General features: G+C 28.4%; 1 protein-coding gene across 1 annotated transcript; it reads right to left on the bottom strand.

Moving 5' to 3' along the window:
• Positions 1 to 850: 850 nt before the first annotated feature.
• On the bottom strand, positions 851 to 17,264 carry LOC101236778 (nuclear receptor subfamily 2 group F member 1-A). The gene is made up of 4 exons (XM_065813147.1): positions 17,119 to 17,264; positions 16,208 to 16,590; positions 5,310 to 6,164; positions 851 to 1,242 (listed from the first exon to the last, which is right to left on the bottom strand). Exons 1-4 carry the CDS (start codon positions 17,154 to 17,156, stop codon positions 989 to 991), a joined length of 1,530 nt encoding a protein of 509 aa, XP_065669219.1. The 5' UTR covers positions 17,157 to 17,264; the 3' UTR covers positions 851 to 988.
• Positions 17,265 to 19,135: the final 1,871 nt, after the last annotated feature.

Genomic DNA, 19,135 nt, shown 5'->3' with positions numbered 1-19,135 from the left:
GATGGTCTTGAAAACCTAAACACCGGGTTTAAAGTAAACAAATTATCTTTAAATACAGAAAAAAACTAAATACGTCTTGTTTCATTCCGACCAGCAGAAAAATAATATACTATGCTACCATTACTAAATATTGGTAGCATAAGTATCAAAAGAACTGAAATAATTAAATTCCTTCGGATAATTATTAAAAAAAAGATTTCTTGGAAGACCCATCTAAATACAAAAACATTGTCGTACTCGGGACAAGTGCTGCCCGTCTTTGTCAATCTTTTTATTTTTATTTTGGTTTTAAACATTTTTTGTAAATTTTGATACGACCGATTACTGAATAAATAAACTTATATATTATGTGTTAGAGATAACATTTAAAAAAATTATTATGATAGCCTTTGACGAGTATTTATGCAACTGATATAAATACTTCAGGGTTACAGAAAATGCGCTGTAGAACGTCTAAAAGACGTCCTACGGACTTGCGACTTCTATATGACGTCGTAACGACGTCGCAGGGACGTCTGTGCTCGCTGGGTCTCAAAAGCATTCAATCGATACCGCAAAAATTTATTTTACACTTTCGCTTCTTGAATAACTACTTCTTACTTTATCATAAGGTAAAAACTATTATTATTATTGAAACTATTATTTCTTGCTTTATCATAAAGAATTATTGCAAAAATTTCATATTAAATGATATTTTGTTGAGAGAAAAATAATTTCTGTTGCTATTTTTTTTTTTTAAGATCCACAATATATTTGCTATAGTATTCAAAATAAAATTTAAGTTTTATGCGCAGTTTTTTTAAATTTTGTCTACCTATTGCCCACCATTTGCTAAATTTGACGTTAGTGATAAATTTAAAAGTTCTTTCATTAAATAAAAAAAATATCTATACTTACGTAATACATGCTTACTAAAAATCGTTAGCCTTGCATACAAAAGCTAATGTTATTACTTTGTATCTGTTGATATTATAATTGCGGCTGAAAACTAACGTAATTTTTGCGCTAACAATTTTTGAATGACAAACTCAATTGTAGTTTCACGTAATATAGGTACAAAAAAAGTGTCAGTAATTTCGTTTTTTTCAACATTGTTTACGCTTTCTAAAAAGCAAATAATTTGTTCTCGTATATTTTCAACCTTTTCATTGTGCTGGAGATCATTGATTATATATTCTAATTCTTCTTGTATTTGACATCGAGTGTATGATACAGCGTTTCTGTCGTTTAGCCCAGGAGTATCTAAATTGAAAACGAAAAAAATGTTTAAAGTATGTTATGAAATTAAAACTCCACAAACAAAACGACGTTTTTGTATGATAGATGTATGTAAAAAGGAACTAAGAAAACTTAATCCCCAGTAAATCCTTAGAAGGATGCTTTTTAGTCTTTATTTATTTTAGAAACTTACATTTTTTTTTGTATTTCTTTTTTCACAATTTGCAAAGTCTCTAAATTTTGTTTTAGCATGTGCTTTGCTATGACTTTTTTTCTACTTTTTAACACCTTTAATTTCTTTGTTGTTCCAAAAATCATTTTGCTTGTTTGAAGTTTTATTGACAAGTTACACTTAATATTAGCCTCAAACTGCTTTATGGATCTTTATTCATTGTTTAAGTTTTGTGATCATTCTTGCCAAATTTAATGTTGTAATCATTTTCACATTTAAGTATGTCGTTGGCATAATTAAACGAGGCTAGATGTTGCAAAAATAACAAAGGAATAACTTCAGCCTAATCTAATCGGAATAAACATTTTTTTTCTAATGGTGCCATTTGCTTTAAATGACGTCGTGTATTGGCCACAAGTACAAATGACAGCACAAAGTATTTTTTTGACAAACTTTTTGAGGCACTTATACTTATATTTATTTTGTGACAATCAATTTAAGGCTTGCATAACTAAAGTGCAGCTGTGGTAGTTGTTTTAGCATTTACTTTTTTTCATAATCTATTAAAATTGATCTTTTAAATTAGTTCAAAACTTAATGAGGAAATTTTCGGTGACGTTTTTGAGCATCACTCCGATTTGGTATTGCTTGTGCTTCGTGTGTGTATAAGTCACGTTCTTACTTAATTAAATGTACTAAAAAAGTAGAAATATTGTGTTTTTTAGAAAGATCATGAACTGAGAAGCTTAGAATATGTTTGTGGAACATGATTTTTTAGAATATGTTTGTGGAACATGATTTTTTAGCCACTTTTTTTTTAGCCATCGTCTTTTCTACGACTGAAGCTCATGCTCTCCAAAATCTTTAGAAAACCTTATTAAATAGTTTCACGTAAAGCATTTACACACCATCACGTACACACCTGTCAATATTTGCATATGATAATTAGGAAAAAAAAACAAATTTTTTATGACTCATGTAGGGTAGAGTGTGAAGGTTGCTTTTATATATTAGTATATATAAAAAATATATATAACTTCTATTTTATTTATTACATATAAGTAACTTCTATTCAAAATTTCGCTACATCAAAACATTTAATGAAGACAAATTTCATCTGGATGTTAAATCATTCACTTCTCATCTGTAGACCATCAAGACCACCAACGCTGCATACATTGCAATGACTGCACACTACATTATTTCGGATTTTCAAACAAAACATTTTTTAATCACTGAACAACACTTTACTTGCAAATATTTATCGGAAGAAATAGCAAATAGATTGTTAGCTTCAATAAAGAACTAAACTTAAGATCAAATGTCCACACAACAATAACATACAATGGTATTTGTAAAGAGATTTGAGTGATAAAAAAGGCTGAAATGCTTCTCAGAACTTAAAGGATATAAAACAAAAACAATTATAAAACTAGTTTAACGTAGTAATAACAATTATAAAATTAGTTTTCTCTTTTAGTAGTTTAAACTACTAAAACGGAACAGTGAACTGCATCAATTACACAGGTCAACAAAAAAAAAAAAAATTTTTCTGGTGCCGAGCAAACAATTTGTTTTTTGTATAGCATTTCTCATTTTGATTTCAAATATGTAACTCTTTTTTTACCATCAGGTCAAGTTGTAAAGATATTTAGATTCAAATCTTAAGTATTTAGGGTAAAGTCCCTAATATTGTCAAAAAATTTTTTTTTCAAAAGTATGTCAACCTGGGTCTCAAAAGAAGCGTATTTTCATAGAGATTTTAGAAAACATAAATATTTTTCCTTAAAATTTATTGACAAAAATATTATGTAAAAAAATGCTAAAGACTCTTAAAAAAAAGTTAACAGAATGTTATTTACCAAAAATACACAAAATACTTATTTTTATTACAAATGAATAACATTTTTAAAATCTCTATGAAAATACGCTTGTTTTGAGACCCAGGTTGACATACTTTTGAATAACTTTTTTTTCGACAATATTAGGGACTTTACCCTAAATACTTAAGATTTGAACCTAAATATCTTTACAACTTGACCTGATTGTAAAAAAAAGTTGCATATTTGAAATCAAAATGAGAAATGCTATACAAAAAACAAATTGTTTGCTCAGCACCAGAAAAAAAAATTTTTTTTGTTGACCTGTGTTATCAATCATTGCGTCTGCCATCAAATTCGTTGCAGAAAAAATATTTTTTATATAAGTTAGACAACAAAGTACCAGAAAAAGAGGAGATTGAACAGTTAAGAAACCATTGAGTAAGGTGAACAGTTGAGAAACTATTGCGCAAAATGAACAGTTGAGAAACTATTGAGTAGAGAACAGTTGAGAAACTAGTAAGTAAGAGAACAGTTGAGAAACTATTGAGTAAGAGAACAGTTGAGAAACTATTGAGTAGGAGAACAGTTGAGAAACTATTAAGAGAACAGTTAAAAAAATATTATGAAAATTTGAAGAACTGTCCATCCCTGCAAGTGCAGAAAACGAGGTCTCGATAGTCCATGTAATTCCGAAAATCTTTGATCTGGAAGACGAAATGCAGTCAATACTACATAATCCACCCAATCTTATGATTAAAGAATTTGTTGATTAATACTTTTAGAAAATTAATGCCAGTTTCCCAAAAGTGGAGCAAAAGTTTTATAATAGGCATATGTAAACATGTTTGATCCATGCTACAAAGGATCAACATTTTATAGTATTAGGTAAAAATAAAACGTAATCAAGATATTCCTGAAAGAAGCTGTGTTCAATATGTGAAAAGTCAAATCTCGTAACACCTTCTTACCCAGCATATCACAATCCCTCGTTGATGACTCACAAGACACAATGACACAAACACAAGACAATACAGGGACTGGATACGTAAGGTCTTACAAAGTTTGAAGGTTCACACATTTAAAAAAGTGGTAACCCTGAAGGGAGGACCTCTTTGTTAACGGAGATCAAGGTGAAGTTAGAAAACTATTTAACAACAACACCAACTGTGTTTAATGGGGGTATGCGTTGTAACTGAAAAAACCAATCATTAAAGTATTAATAAACTTGCCCGCTTCACCAGGAGAATATTTGCAATTCGAACTGTTTTCTCCAGCTCTGAACAAGTGTTTCCTACAGCTAGAAATATTTTTGGTAATTGGAGAACAAATCTGTCAGCATCCAAAGTTAAAATAATTAAAATTTTCTATGTTTTTTCTGTAAATTTTCTTTGTAATTATTGTAGCACAATAGAAAATAACAATGACCAAATAAAGTTTAAAATTTGAATCGAACTATTTCTGAACTATTTTTATTCTTTCAATGCATTGTTTAATGTTGCATGTTTTGATGTACCTTTAATGATGCATTGAACACGATGCATTTACCATATTTAAGATGTACAAGACGATGTACCGCTCCCTAAAAAAAAAAGGCTTCTGCAATCCTTGTGAAGGCCTCTGGATTTAAGTTTACATTTTAAAGCTTAAAGTTAGAAAAACATATTTGAACAAAAAAAATTTTAATAATGCCAAAATTATTTTAAAATCATAGTACTACAATGAAAATAATTTGTTAAAAGTTTATTTTTATTATCTTATATTAACAGGTTCATGTAAACACACTTGTATTCTAAATGTGGGGTAACATTTTTGACTTTGGAAATAGTTTGACAAGTTTTAGAAAACTATAGTCCAATTTAACCAAGTATAACTAAATTAGACTTTTATAATTTAACTAAGTGAAGACCTAACGCCTACTTTTATCTTGGGTACAAAAAATTTTACACATGCTTTTGACAATTTTGAATATTTGGCATATATAACCTAAATGTATATAAATTGAAATGGTTGGCATTTTTTCTAATTTTTAACATTAATATCTTTAAAACGTTACCAACATAAATATTTAAGACGTTGATGAACAAAATAGTATGTACCTGAATCAAATAAAGTAATTATCTTCATGTTATCATAAATTTTTGTTGATGTCTTTATTGCTGAGTTTCCATTTAAAATTACTTCTTTTAGTTTACAAAATGTTTGCCAACTAAGCATTGGTTTAATACCATCATGGCTGTTGTTGGCTAAAAATAACAACGTTGAAATAGGAAACATTGATGAGCATTGGGCCAATCCAAGAATAAAAAGAGAATACCATTTATCAACTAGCAAATTTAACTGATCGGTTTTATTAAGTTTACGAAACGCTACTAAATGCTGAACCCAGTCAATTGTTACGAAGAGTAATCTGGTTGCCATCTCATACAAATACCCAACATCTGTTGTAGGAATAGAAGGAGGTTCAACATAAAAACTTTTATATTGTCCTGATTTAAAGATTATGGGCGGAAATTCACCTTCATTTTTAGCGTCAAGATTTTTGTAACTGTCTAATAATCGCACATTTTCAACTTTATTTGAAGACTTTTTTGGTGAAAAACGATCTGATCTATCTCCTTTATTTGTGTTTTGGTTAAGTACTTCGATTTCTTCAATACTATTATTTTTTTTTGTTTCGTTGACTTTGTTGTTAGGAGAGTTAATTCTTTTAAAAGAAACTTTAGAATCTTTCTCGATTTCTGCTTGGAAGTAGTTATTTACATCTTTCTCTTCTATACACTGAAAAATTTCATTTTTTGTTGTCTTATTTAGTTGGGTATATGTTAAAGTTTCTTCTTCGCTGTCTTCAGAACTAGTAAGATAGTCCAGACCAACAGTTTTGTTCTTCAATCCCATTCCATCTTTAAAAGATGTGATAACTAAAGCTGCAGGTTTGCGTTCACACTGGACAGCTAAAAAAGTTATAAACTAAATAAACTACTAGTAGCTAATTATAAACTGTGGTTAAAGAAGTTCAGTTATTTAAACCTAGTTTAAGGAGAAACAAAAATACTTTTGTGAATATATATCATATTCTGCTTTATCTTTTACTAATGAAGACAAATCTTGTTATTTTTCACAACAAATCATGTAACAATAAACGTGTTGTATTTATTAAACAAAATAAAAAAATACTACGAATAAACAACTAAGTTCAACATAACGGTCAGTTAAGTTGCAATGGCACTCATAGTAAGGTAAAAATGAAAGAGTTAAAAATATAAGATTTAACTGCTTCTCTACTTTTGTTATATTATTTCATTTATTTAAATTCAATTATTTTATCTAATTTCCACCACCGTGTTTGATGTTAAAGAGAACCAATAAACCAATTTTTATAGTTATGTATTGTTTTAAAGCAAATTTAAATCCAAATATAATATTCGCTTTTATATAATATTGCTTTCGAGTTACTCATAATATTTTCTCAATTAAGTGCGGACACCTTGCAATAGCTTTTGTACGATAGCTTTAATAAAATTTCATGATGCTTTACAAGATGCAATTATGTCCTTCTTACCATTAATACCATTCTTCTCAGGTCAAATGACAGTACAAATCATTATGCATTTTGATCATAAAAAAGTCTCTTTTTAAAACTTTCTTTTTCGTAAACTTCGGAGCTCATGTTTCTGTTTTGAAAACCTTACGAATTGAAGCCGTATTTTTGAAACCTTACGAATTGAAGCCGTATTTACTTCTCTCCGAGTTTCGAACCGAGTTTTGAAACCTTACGAATTGAAGCCGTATTTACTTCTCTCCGTTAAACTAAATAGTCTAGCCAAATTAGGGTCCGACCTGGACAAAATTTGGATAAAGATAAATTTGATATCATTCGAAGCGTAATTTTATCTAATTTAACATATCCAAAATCCACCAAAATCCATTTTGAGCAAAAAAAGTTATGATTATTTTAACTCACCTCACTTTTATTTAAATTTATCAAAAATACAAAAAAAACCCGTCGTGTCAACTGTCAATAAGTTGTAATAACTTATTATAAAGTTGCTTAGTCTTTATGAAATTTTGCGCAGATATAGCCTAATGTGTAAAAATTTAAAAAAATGAAATTCAAAAATGCTTCAGAAATCATGTTCTTAAATGCTGATGTCAGCAGTTTTTTTACAATATTTTTTATTTAGGCTAATACTTATTGTATATTAAAACACCTTTACTTAAAAACTTATTAGATAAATAGTTGAAATTGAGACTGAAATAAAAAAAAACTTGTTTATTAGTATAACTATTTAAAAAAACAAGCATTTTTGAAATAATTTCTTTCATAATAAATATATTTTTAACAACTTCTGAATAATTTTTCATTTAAGGTTTAAATATTAGTCAAAAGTCAAACATTTTTTCAAAAATGTTTCCATCTCCATCTTCACTACTTTCATATTCCTTTTCATTATCATCGATATTGGCGTTATTTTTTGGTGCATTTGTGCATTCCAAACCTTGGCACAGTTCACAGGCTGTCATCCAATTTATTCCATGACGTCGACTTTGGCATTGTTTTCCACATGGTGTTTTAGTATTAGTGCCGCAGCTACATCTTATGATATTCAGAATGTGAATTGGTGCAAGATCCTGAATAAAAAAATATTTAAGTTGAAAAGTTAATTAAAACTATTTTTGGGAGCTGGTTTAAACTCTTTATTGAAAAATGAGTATTATCAAGATGATCCGTTTTGAAAGTAAAATCGGCATTTGTGGTTTATTTTGCTGCTCCAGTATACGTACCTTGTCTGTCTTTATAGGTTCTAAAACATCATTTTTTTTTCTCCATCCCCACTTTGTTTTATCCATATTGACTCCCAACCATTGCTGAAATTGTAAATACACTCGAAACAAATGGTACTTGATCGCGCTTTCGGTTGTTGGTAGTCGGTCTGGCTGAATTCCTTTTTTGGAAGTTGCCACCATTCTCATATATTTTTGTTTCCTAAGTTGTACTAGCGAGACTTGTTTATTTTTTTTAGCTATAGTAATAGTTGAGCTAAATTAAACCATTGCAAAACAATATGGACATAGAGTTATAAAACAAACAATATTATAATTAAATAAAAAAAGTATGATCATTGTCTTGCATACCATACATGTTCAAAGCCACTTGTTCTCCAACATTAGCTTCCTGATCTTTTGTTGCAAAGGGATCTTGGAATACTGTACATAAAGATTGAGCGAACTCACTATTCGATTCAATAAACTTCAGTACAGCTATCTTTCCTTGACCAAAAAGCGCAGAGGTAGTATCACATCTACTCCATGCATGAATAAACAACAAACATTTTTTCACGTGATATGATAAACATGTAACATTCTTTATGCTGATTGTTTCCGTATTTTTTGTCATACTTTTTTTAGTTTTGCGGCGGAAAAAAATCTTAGACATAACTTGATCCCACATATGAACCAACATCGCAAGAATGTCTGTATCATCAGCTATGATAGTCACACATTTTCCATTTCGTACAAGCTCAATTCCTTTTGTAGAAATGGTTCTGTCAGCGTCTCCTTCGCATTCCACTACTATATAATTTACTATAGCTTTATTCCCAATGTTTTGATAAAAGCAGTTTTGTTATTGCTGTTTGACAGAAATTCAGATTGTTTGCAGTTCACTTGGTCTTTTGGTTGGAATACAATGTTGATAAACTTTCTCCCTCTCCTTTGATGTTCTTGATCTTTGATGGATGATTTGTAGCCATCAAAAATAGTTAAAGTATGATTACCATACTTTTTTGAAATATATGTACAATGTTGTTCAATAATTTCTGAATATGTAGCTGGGAGACTCCGAAAAACTCGATGCAGCAAAGCTCCGTCGTCAAGAATATAGGTTGTGTCATTATTCTCTATTAAAATTATTGAATCCTTAATTATCTACATAGCTCTGCTTTGTTTGGTTTCCTCATTAATCCATCTTTGAAGAGAGATCTGGGCTCCGGTGTTAATTCATATTCGAAGCAGTCAGTCAAATCTTCAACCCTCTCAATTTGCATGATTAGTCTTTGGAACAATACATTAGAGACTCGCCAGATTCACAATGTTGCTGATTGTTCTCAAAACGATGTTTAGTCAATGTTGACATGGAATCATGGATTGCTCCGCATTCGTGCAAAGTACTGACCCAAAGATTTCTTGTAGTCTCTGACATACCCCTTCTTCTGGTTAAGCCTCCACTGCTTTTTATTGATCTCATCATGCACTGTTCAATTACTAAATCAGGCCAAAGACCAGCCCAGTATTGATCGGTGCGTCAAATACAATGGTAACCTGATTTACAGTACTGCTCATAAAGCCAAGGATGTTCTGAATTAAGTGAGTGTATGGATTGTAGATATAACCGAGCACTTTTGGCATAGCTTATATGCCCTGTTGCGGCAAATAAATTAACCATAAGCCTGATGGCTTTCAGATGTTCGTGCCAGTTCCCAGTTCTCTCTGCTCTGATGAACATTTTGATAATGCTAATGTGTTCAAGATATTGCAACCATAGTTTTGCTGTTCTGGATGAACGGGAAAACTGTATTTTTAAATTTTTAATAAGATTTAAGAATCTTATAACTACATTGCTATTGTTTATCTTTTCCAAATTCATGTTTTATTGGACCAGATCCTGATACATATTTTCTAGAGAACTATCAGCTTCATCTTTGGGGCTTTGTTTAAAAAGTAGACTCATTAAGGCAGACTCAACTAAGAAGTGAGCTCTTAGTGTTCTAGCTACTGCTTTACCAGTCATTATATGCGTTAGAGAGTTGCTTGCATGAATAAGTTCGAGTAATCTATTCAGCTCTGATCCCTCCATGACCGCACCAATACTTCCTAGGAAGCTCATTAAGATGTGGAATCCTCCTAATCGAATAACTGTATCCAATTGCTTTGACTTTGCAATTTCGTAAGCTTTTAACCATAAAAGCTGATCAAAAGTTACACTTGGAGTAGGTAAATTGATTAATTTTGCTTGGTTTTGTATAAAAACTCGTGTAGAATAAATGCAGTTTAAGTAAATGTTAGGCGCTATGAATATCTCATTTTTTCCGGGATGACATTTACCATTATGATGAAGTTGCATAAATCCACTCCATTGTGCCTGGTTCTCACCAGCCGTTGAAGTGAACGAACTTTGCCAGAAAAGATCAATACCGAGAGACAGTGAAAAAGTCTGTGGTGACTGAAGCTCAACAATGGGCTTGAACAATATGTTTGTCAATGCTGCTGTGTCAGAAACGTCATACCACAAAATCGGAATATTTATTTTATAATTTATTTCTGCTGCCTTTAAACTATATCTTATTCTTTTAATTCGATGAAGATTATCCAAAATTTTAGAGTTCATCATTCCAGCAGCGATGATTCCCATCCCATGAAAAGTGTCTTTACCATCTAATGTGCAGATATTATGATCAACATTGTCTGCAACCCACTGAGTAAATAATCCATTCAGTACTCCTTCAACAATGTTATCGTTGTTAGCCATAACAGAGTGTTTAAAGCGTGTTATTTCTGATAGACTTATGCAAAAGCCTATTTTAAATAGCTCATTTGTTAACCATTTTGATGCTAACGTGTGATCTAGTTCTATTCCTAAATCAAAAAGCAAAGGCGGTACGTAAAACTGTGATCGAATAGCTTTTGTTATAGTTTGACGAATGGAAGATTGTTTTAGTTCGTCAGATGTCATTTGTTTCATGAAGAGGCGAAGTAATGGGCTTAAACTTTTTTCATAAAACTCAATATCGTATTTAGATGGGTGATTCTCTGTGCTGAATTTTAGATTTAAAATTTCTGCCTTTATCAACTTAGCCGCGGTTCTAATAATAACTTCACCTTCGTTTGCATCTTTGTTCTCTGTTGTTCTCAAATTGTTCCGCCATGGTTGAATTTTCTTTGCAACCAGGCTTTTCTGCTTCAATCAAATTTGACCTGTAAATATGTTAGGACTTTCTAGATTAGCAAATGAAACATAAAAATACACATAACGAATATAAAAATTCAAAACTCGGTCAGAATCGGTCAATATGTTACTTTATTATGGAAAAACTACAAATCACTTTATCATTTGCAATTTGTACTTATTATTGCATTTAACAACATTTTTGATATATTGCTATAACATGAGAAGATAAATCAATTCAAATATATTGGAATTAAAACCTATTGGTGGAAACCCTGCTGATTGAAAATAGTTTATTACATTCAAAGTGGTATATAGCATCACTTGCAACCAGATCACAACAGCAATTCAAACGAGATTTTACTTCAACTGTCCATATATCTTTTCTGTCTTCACAAACCTTAAGCATACTTTGTTTCAATTTTATTGTGCGCAACTGTTTTACGGTTTTACGATTACGATATTTAGATTTGGGTAATGCTAGGTTCCCACAAATGAAGCAGCATTGCTTCCAGTTGAATATGTTGGTCTAAGTTATAAATAAATTTGTTTACAAAAAAATACAAATGTTAAGCTAGTGTTTTGCTTTTTTTTAAGAATGTGGGATGTTAAGGACCACACAATTAATTTATAAAAAACAGCTAAAAGAACATAATTGAACAAAGTAACTCCTTCATATATAAATATAGTTAATTGTATGGATCAGTGACACAGACACAAGATTGAGTAAATACGAAAATATCTTACTGAACGCAATTTTTTAATGTTAGGGCTTTCCATTTCATATTTTAAAAGTTTTCTTTTCGGATTTGTAAAATCACGCCTGCATGCCACATGGACAGCAACCGTGTCCCTTTCCTTAAGTTCTTCTTCAAGGTTTTTATCGTTGCGTACTTGAATAATGAATTAAGGTATTAATACCTTTCCTTCCAACATTAATCGTTTGATAAACCGGGTCACTATCTTTGCAAAGCAAACAAGTTTCTTTTAATGTGTTCAACATTATATATTTTATTTTAAGATATATTTAACAATTTATCTAAAATTAAAACATGAAATTTAAAACTAATATTTAAGAACATCGGCATATGGCTCTACAGTTTACCAAGTACATAAAACATATTATTTGAAAAGAAAAATTAGTGCATTTTTAGCATACTATGCTGGTATTTTTACATTTTTATAATTTGTAAACTTTAAACTATATTTTTACAACATATTATATGAATCGCGTCATTTTTCGCTGAATTATCACAACTTATTGACAGCAAGTCGTACGGATTTAGTTTATTTTAGAGAAAAAATCTACAAAGTGAAGTCAGCAATAATATTTATAACTTTTTTTGCCCAAAATGAATTTTTTGTGGATTTTGGATATAATAAAGTAGATAAAATTACGCTTCGAATGATACTAAATTCATTTATATCCAAATTTTGTCCAGGTTTGCCCTTTTTTAGACTTATGATAGACTAGACTATAACGGAGAATTTAAGCAACTGTTAAAAAAAATGTAAACGGACATTTGTTCTCCGTTTATTAGGCGCACTGTTATTTTTTTCAGTTAAATTTCCTCTCTTAGCCAGCTCCGTTTACTAGTTTTTGTGCAGTTTTATTTATTGTATCTAAACATTTATGTTAATAATAATAATAACATAAGTTATAGTTATAATAAAAGTTAACATAATAAAACTCAATTTTTATCGATAAGTAATTAATTAAAAAAAATTATAATAACATCATGAATTAATAAATTATAATAATATTATGAATTTATCATATTATATGCTGACCTTAAACTCAAATTCATTTTTAAAACATTTTGTTAGATTATATATATATATATATATATATATATATATATATATTATATTATATATATATATTTATTTTACGTGTGTCTAGAATAAACCTTCTCCGAAAAATATCAAACCATGCTTAGTTGATAGATAAAGATTAGCAAATAATGAAAAATAATAACATTAAAAAAAACATACGAATCAAAACATTTCAATTTATTTCCAGGAATATTATGACAAGAATTTTATTTCCAGAAACTGAATTTGATTGTGACTTTTAATGAACATTTATTTGAAGCTTCTTGAGACAATGTTTATGGAAGTGAGCTTTGTACTGTATTATGCGAGTGAGCTTTCTACGGCATTATACAAGTGAGCATTCCACTGTAGTATTTAGATCAAAAATTAAAACATTTGAGTAAAATGTTGAAATTAACCCTAATCTTGTGAAGTTATTTTTTTAAGAGTCATGGTTTTGTAAGCCATCTGCATTCTTATTCAATTCCCTACGTTAAACCCTGCAACAAAAAAGGAATTTTTTAACGCTAGCGTTGAAATAAACTCGTATTCAAATTTAGTTGGAAGACAGATTATGCCAAAATCAAACCCTGCTATATCCTGCAGTTAAAACTGCCATCGAATAAATTTTCTATAATATTAAAGGTAATAAAAAATAGTATCCGAGCAAAACGAGCGTAAACATGTAAGTTTACTTTTATGCTTTTTGTTTAGTAATAATATGAAAATTGGTGACATTTACGTTCTTATAAGGCAAAATAAAGTAATTCTTAATGGTATACCATTCTCATTCATCATTATTAACTCTTCTAGTTTTTGTAGATATTAAATTTGAGGATTTTGAGTTCTTAACTTAATGAAAAATTTGAAACAGAACAAAAAAAGAAAGCTAAACAATGCTATTAACTAGTTTATTTACATTATGTTAATAAAAAAAAATTATTTTGTTTAACGTTATATTGCAACGTTATATATATATATATATAACTTTATAACGTTATATATAACTTTTTATATTTACATAACTTTAAATTTACGTTAGTTAATTACATATTTATATATAATTTTAATAAATTTTCGATACGACACTTGTATACCGAGCTGACTAAATGATATTACCAAAATAGAGTTTCAAATCTTGTGGTAAACTGTCATTTCTTTATGTAAGCGCCAATTTTTATTTTTAAAGTTTGTTCTATCAATTTTTTTTCAAAGTTTATTCTACCAGATGAGGGGTAATGACGCTGAGTTGCTATATTACTTTTGAAATTAAGTAAACTCTTCTTCAAGATTATGGTTATTTTTCTTGACATTACGTGTCAAAACCAGGATTATTGCTTTGTTCACTCATGATCCTTTCTCATTTCGACATTGCTCCTCTAACTTTTTTTAAATCAAAAGTACTCATTATGACCTGAAAATTAATTAAAAACGCAGTTAAACAATAATTGTAGTTTTTATTTCCACTTTTATTTCTTTTATTTCCATAATATAAAGAATTTTAAGTTACTAAACCTTCAGTAAACTATATCTTCCGTCAATTCCAACTCTAACAAATGTCTAAACCGTGTAGAGAGCAGATTTCTTTAACAAGTCTGGTGAGGTATTTAATATATAAAAGATCTTTCAAAACTGAGTCATCAAGTTTATCTTCCATTTTTATTTAGAAATGCCATAGTTTTGTATCTGTAAAACTTATCTAAAACATGAGACCGCTTGTTAACCGTAGCAATTGAGTATTTTTAAACACCTAGTTATAAAATCCCATACAGTTTGAGTTGTCTTAAATAGAAACTTCAGAATAATTGCGATTTGACATCTTTTTATCCTTGAAAAGAATTCTTAGAAAAAGATAATTATTTAGTAAAAAAATATTGTTGGTAATTTAGTTAACTGCCATTAAAAAAAAAGGGGAAAGTTCTGAGTTGGAAGTTTTTAAAATCAGAAAAAAACTCAGAAATTTTCTACAATTTCTTTAATGAGAGATAATTAAATTATTAATAATATTTTTTTACCAAATGATATAATCTCTTAAGTTAAAAATTTTGTGGCTGCGATTATCTGATACCATACAATTTGGACATAAGCTTTTATCATTAGTTGGAGCAATCCTATTAATATTTATAAGTAACTCTTTCCACCTTAAACGTTTACTAGTTTGTATTTTTAAAGAAATTTGTTAGAAAAACTTAATTATAATAAATATAAGTATAAATTATAATAACCTCATTTTACATAGAGAGAGTTTTTTTGACCAGTGGAAAATGCATTATTATCAAAACTGAATCCTTCCATGTACAAAGTCTTGAAATAATAAAAATGGTTTATTTTTTTAAACATTATTTTCTGGATTTCATAAAATATCAATTTTTGATGAAGCTAAAAAATTGATATTTTACGAAGGAAGCTCAGGATTTTAACAACATTTCATAAATTTATAAGAAATAGAAAATATATTTAAGATCTTGCTCAGAAGTCTATTACCAATTTTGGAAAGCAATTAAGAGAAAAAGATAAATATGTTTGCATGACTCTTTTAATTAAGTATTACTATGTATTTCTATGTATTCTCTTAGATACAAATTACGAATGTAAAGAAAACTCACAAAGTGAACTTTTATTGTTAAAATCTAATATCTTGTATTATAGATTTCAACGGTAAGTAACACGGAGCAGCTTAACTTTTAACTTGAGAGTTCTTTAAGTTATATATTTATAATATTGAGATTATATTTAATGGATATATTAGATATTTAATGGATAACGTTACGTTTTATCTTTAAAAGCTAAATACAAAAAAACAATTGGAAGTAAGTAATAGTAAAGTTGCAAGTCAAGTACAAAAAAAAAAAATGTTTTTCAATCATTATCTGAGTTTCATCTATTTTTAAACAAACCAAGATAATTAATATAAGTCAATTTAACTAATATAAGTTTATTTATAAGCGTTAAATATATATATATATATATATATATATATATATATATATATATATATATATATATATATATATATATATATATATATATATATATATATATATATATATAAATCTTTTTATTCAATCTGTTAAGCCGGCATTGTTTCCAGTCATGGTTTCCAGACGGTGTTCCCATTACAAGCAAAAATCAATTTGTTATTTTTTTTAATTTTTTTTTTATCATTTTATCGTTTTACCTTTTTAATTTAATACTTAAAGTATAATATCAAGTACACTTTGTTAATAATATAAATACCTTCTTTTCTCATTCCAACTTTTAGACATTTCTTTAAACGACATGCTTTGCATCTTGTTCTTTGATCTTTGTGCACAAGACATTTTCCATAAGCCGGACACACATACTTAACGTTTTTTCGGACACTTCTTCTAAAAAAGTTTTTGCATCCTTCACAAGAGTTTACCTTATAATGTTTCCCTGTTGATCGATCGCTGCAAACTGCGCAATAAATTATTTTGCTATCGCCATCTGCAATGTTAGTATCAGCTAGAGAATTTTTCATTGGATTTTGTAAAGTTGGGTCCATTGTTGGCCGTATGCAATCGAAAGATAGCTGAAAGTTTTTTTCTGATAAAACATTGCTTGAACTTTTATAATCGACGTTTAAGCTTCTTGCAATTCTAAAATCAAAAAGCCCATATTTCTCCTACGTTAACATAATTTTTTATGAAAACGTAAAATAAAAATTTTTTACAATATTTTCTTTTACAAGATATAAATATATAATTGTTAAAAAAACATCAGCAGAAACTAGTAAAAATATTTATATAGGTATATATATATATATATATATATATATATCTATATATATATATATATATATATATATATATATACATGTATGTATGTATATATATACATGTATGTATGTATATATATACACATATATATGTATATATACACACACACACACACTTTCACACTCACACACACGCACACGCATACACACAAATACACATATATTTATATATAAATTATATATATATATATATATAAATATATATATAAATATATATATATATATACATATATATATATATATATATATATATATATATATATATATATATATATATATATATATATATATATATATATATATATATAACGTACAATATATAAGTTATTCAACAAGCCGTAATGCTAACCTAAAGATATTCCCATCATTTGGTTGAACAGACGCCATTATTTTTTATAATTTTGTGATTTAAAATGCGAACGTTTATTCGCATTTTGTGTGATAGTTACAGAACGTGAGTGTGCACTCAACCTTTAATTTATAACTTTTCAAGTGCTTCAGATCAGAGGTGAACATAACAATTACGTTGTATCTAAAGCATTTGCGGTTTGGAAGCTTTCTGTATGATAGCGACATGGTAAATGCTTTTCTTATATCGGAAGGAAGCAGCTAATTTTTATTGAAGATTGAAGATACCTTGAACTTTATTTGCACAACTTGATTTGTTCTAAAATTAGGAAGCAAAAATATATCAAATAAAATTTACTTACTAAAAAGCTAATAAAATTAAACTCTTTTAACAATTCTTTTAAAAAAACCATTTTGAGTTTAATGTAGAATAAATAAGAAACTGTAATAATAATAAAAAAAAATGCATAATAGTAATTACATGTATTTATTTTACATATTATAAATTTGCTAATATTTTATATTTACTTTTGAGTAAATCATTATAAAGTTTGTATCTAAATATACCAAATGGCTATTTTATACATTTGAACCAAGATTTCTTTTTTCTTAAGTTATTTAGATGGTCTGTAATTACGAAAAATTGTTGATTTTCCTGCTAAATTTTTCTGTTTGTTAAAACTTATGAGTTTAATATATCTTGGATAAAAGTGATCACAATTTACTTTAAGCTAGTCGTAAATTCAGTTTCAATTCAATTCAAAAACTAAGGTTGCAAATTATTTATTTATTATCATTATTTTTATCCGATTTTATTTACTTATTTCCACGCTCTCAAAATAAATTTGGTTGAAACGATACAGAGAAGTGTTTTGATTAAATCAGGTTATAATCTTTTAATTAATTTAAAAAAAGATGGTGAACAGCCAAACAATCTATTGCTAAGAACTTATTTAATAGTAGTCAATATTTTCTCTCAAAAAACTTGTTTTTCATTATCTCTAACATTTTTTTATATTGACAATTTAAAGCTCCAATGTTGAGTGAATTTGAATAGTGCTTCGCACAAAGCAGTTAATTTATGCAACAAACAAATATCAATTATGTCACATATTTTTTACTTTATAAGACAATTTAAAACGTTTCAAATACCAAAGTAGTAACTCGGTGTAGTTGAGGCGATTTACACATTATTAAAATTCTTTTATTTGGAATTAACATGGTTTTATCAGCGTACTATGTCCAAACAAGAGCTTAAAATGGTATAATACTTTTTGCTTCAGGTTTTTTTAATATTTAAAGAAACTTTTCTTTTTTTATATAATTTTCAAAGGCTTTTTACTACCCGTAAGAGTGAATCTAAAGAACACCATTTTGGAGTCTTAAGATCAATTCCACTCATCGGAGTTAACATGAGTTTAGTTAAAATCTTTTGAAAAAGTTCCTTAATTTATTATTGATCCTAGTTCTAATCGGTTCTGACGTATATTAACTATATATAGTTGTCAAAACACAAAATCAATTTTCACAAAAATTGATGACTCCCACCAAGAAAGAGTTTATAATTAAGAAAATTGTTAAACTATAATGTTCATTTCACCTGAAAAACTTATTTATTTAAAATCTTATTAAAACGTTTATTATTTTTCATAAAATTTTACCGCCCACCCCAAGCTTATAAAGACCGCAGAGTTTATTGATTTTTACTTATAATGAACAAAAAACTGTATTTCAAAACTAAAAAAAAAACTTTCAGTGTAAATTGACCTTAAAACTTTGAAAATTGAAACTATAATATAAACTATAATATATAATATAAACTATAAAAAATAAAAAATAAATTACCACCCCCCTGTTTATTAAGATTCCCTCCTCCTCCCATCCCGTTTATGTGATCTAAACAAAAATTCCTAACCACCCTTTCGTTATCCTGGTATTAGGCGTCTGAGAGTACATAGGTCGTGAAACCATCCATGACTGGTGTTGCAGCATACCGATTTTTTTATCTTTATTCACAA

The sequence above is a fragment of the Hydra vulgaris genome, chromosome 12, assembly GCF_038396675.1.
Source record: "Hydra vulgaris chromosome 12, alternate assembly HydraT2T_AEP".
Taxonomy (NCBI): domain Eukaryota; kingdom Metazoa; phylum Cnidaria; class Hydrozoa; order Anthoathecata; family Hydridae; genus Hydra; species Hydra vulgaris.
The sequence above is the reverse complement of the archived record's forward strand: the minus strand, read 5'-3'. Positions and strand labels throughout refer to the sequence as shown.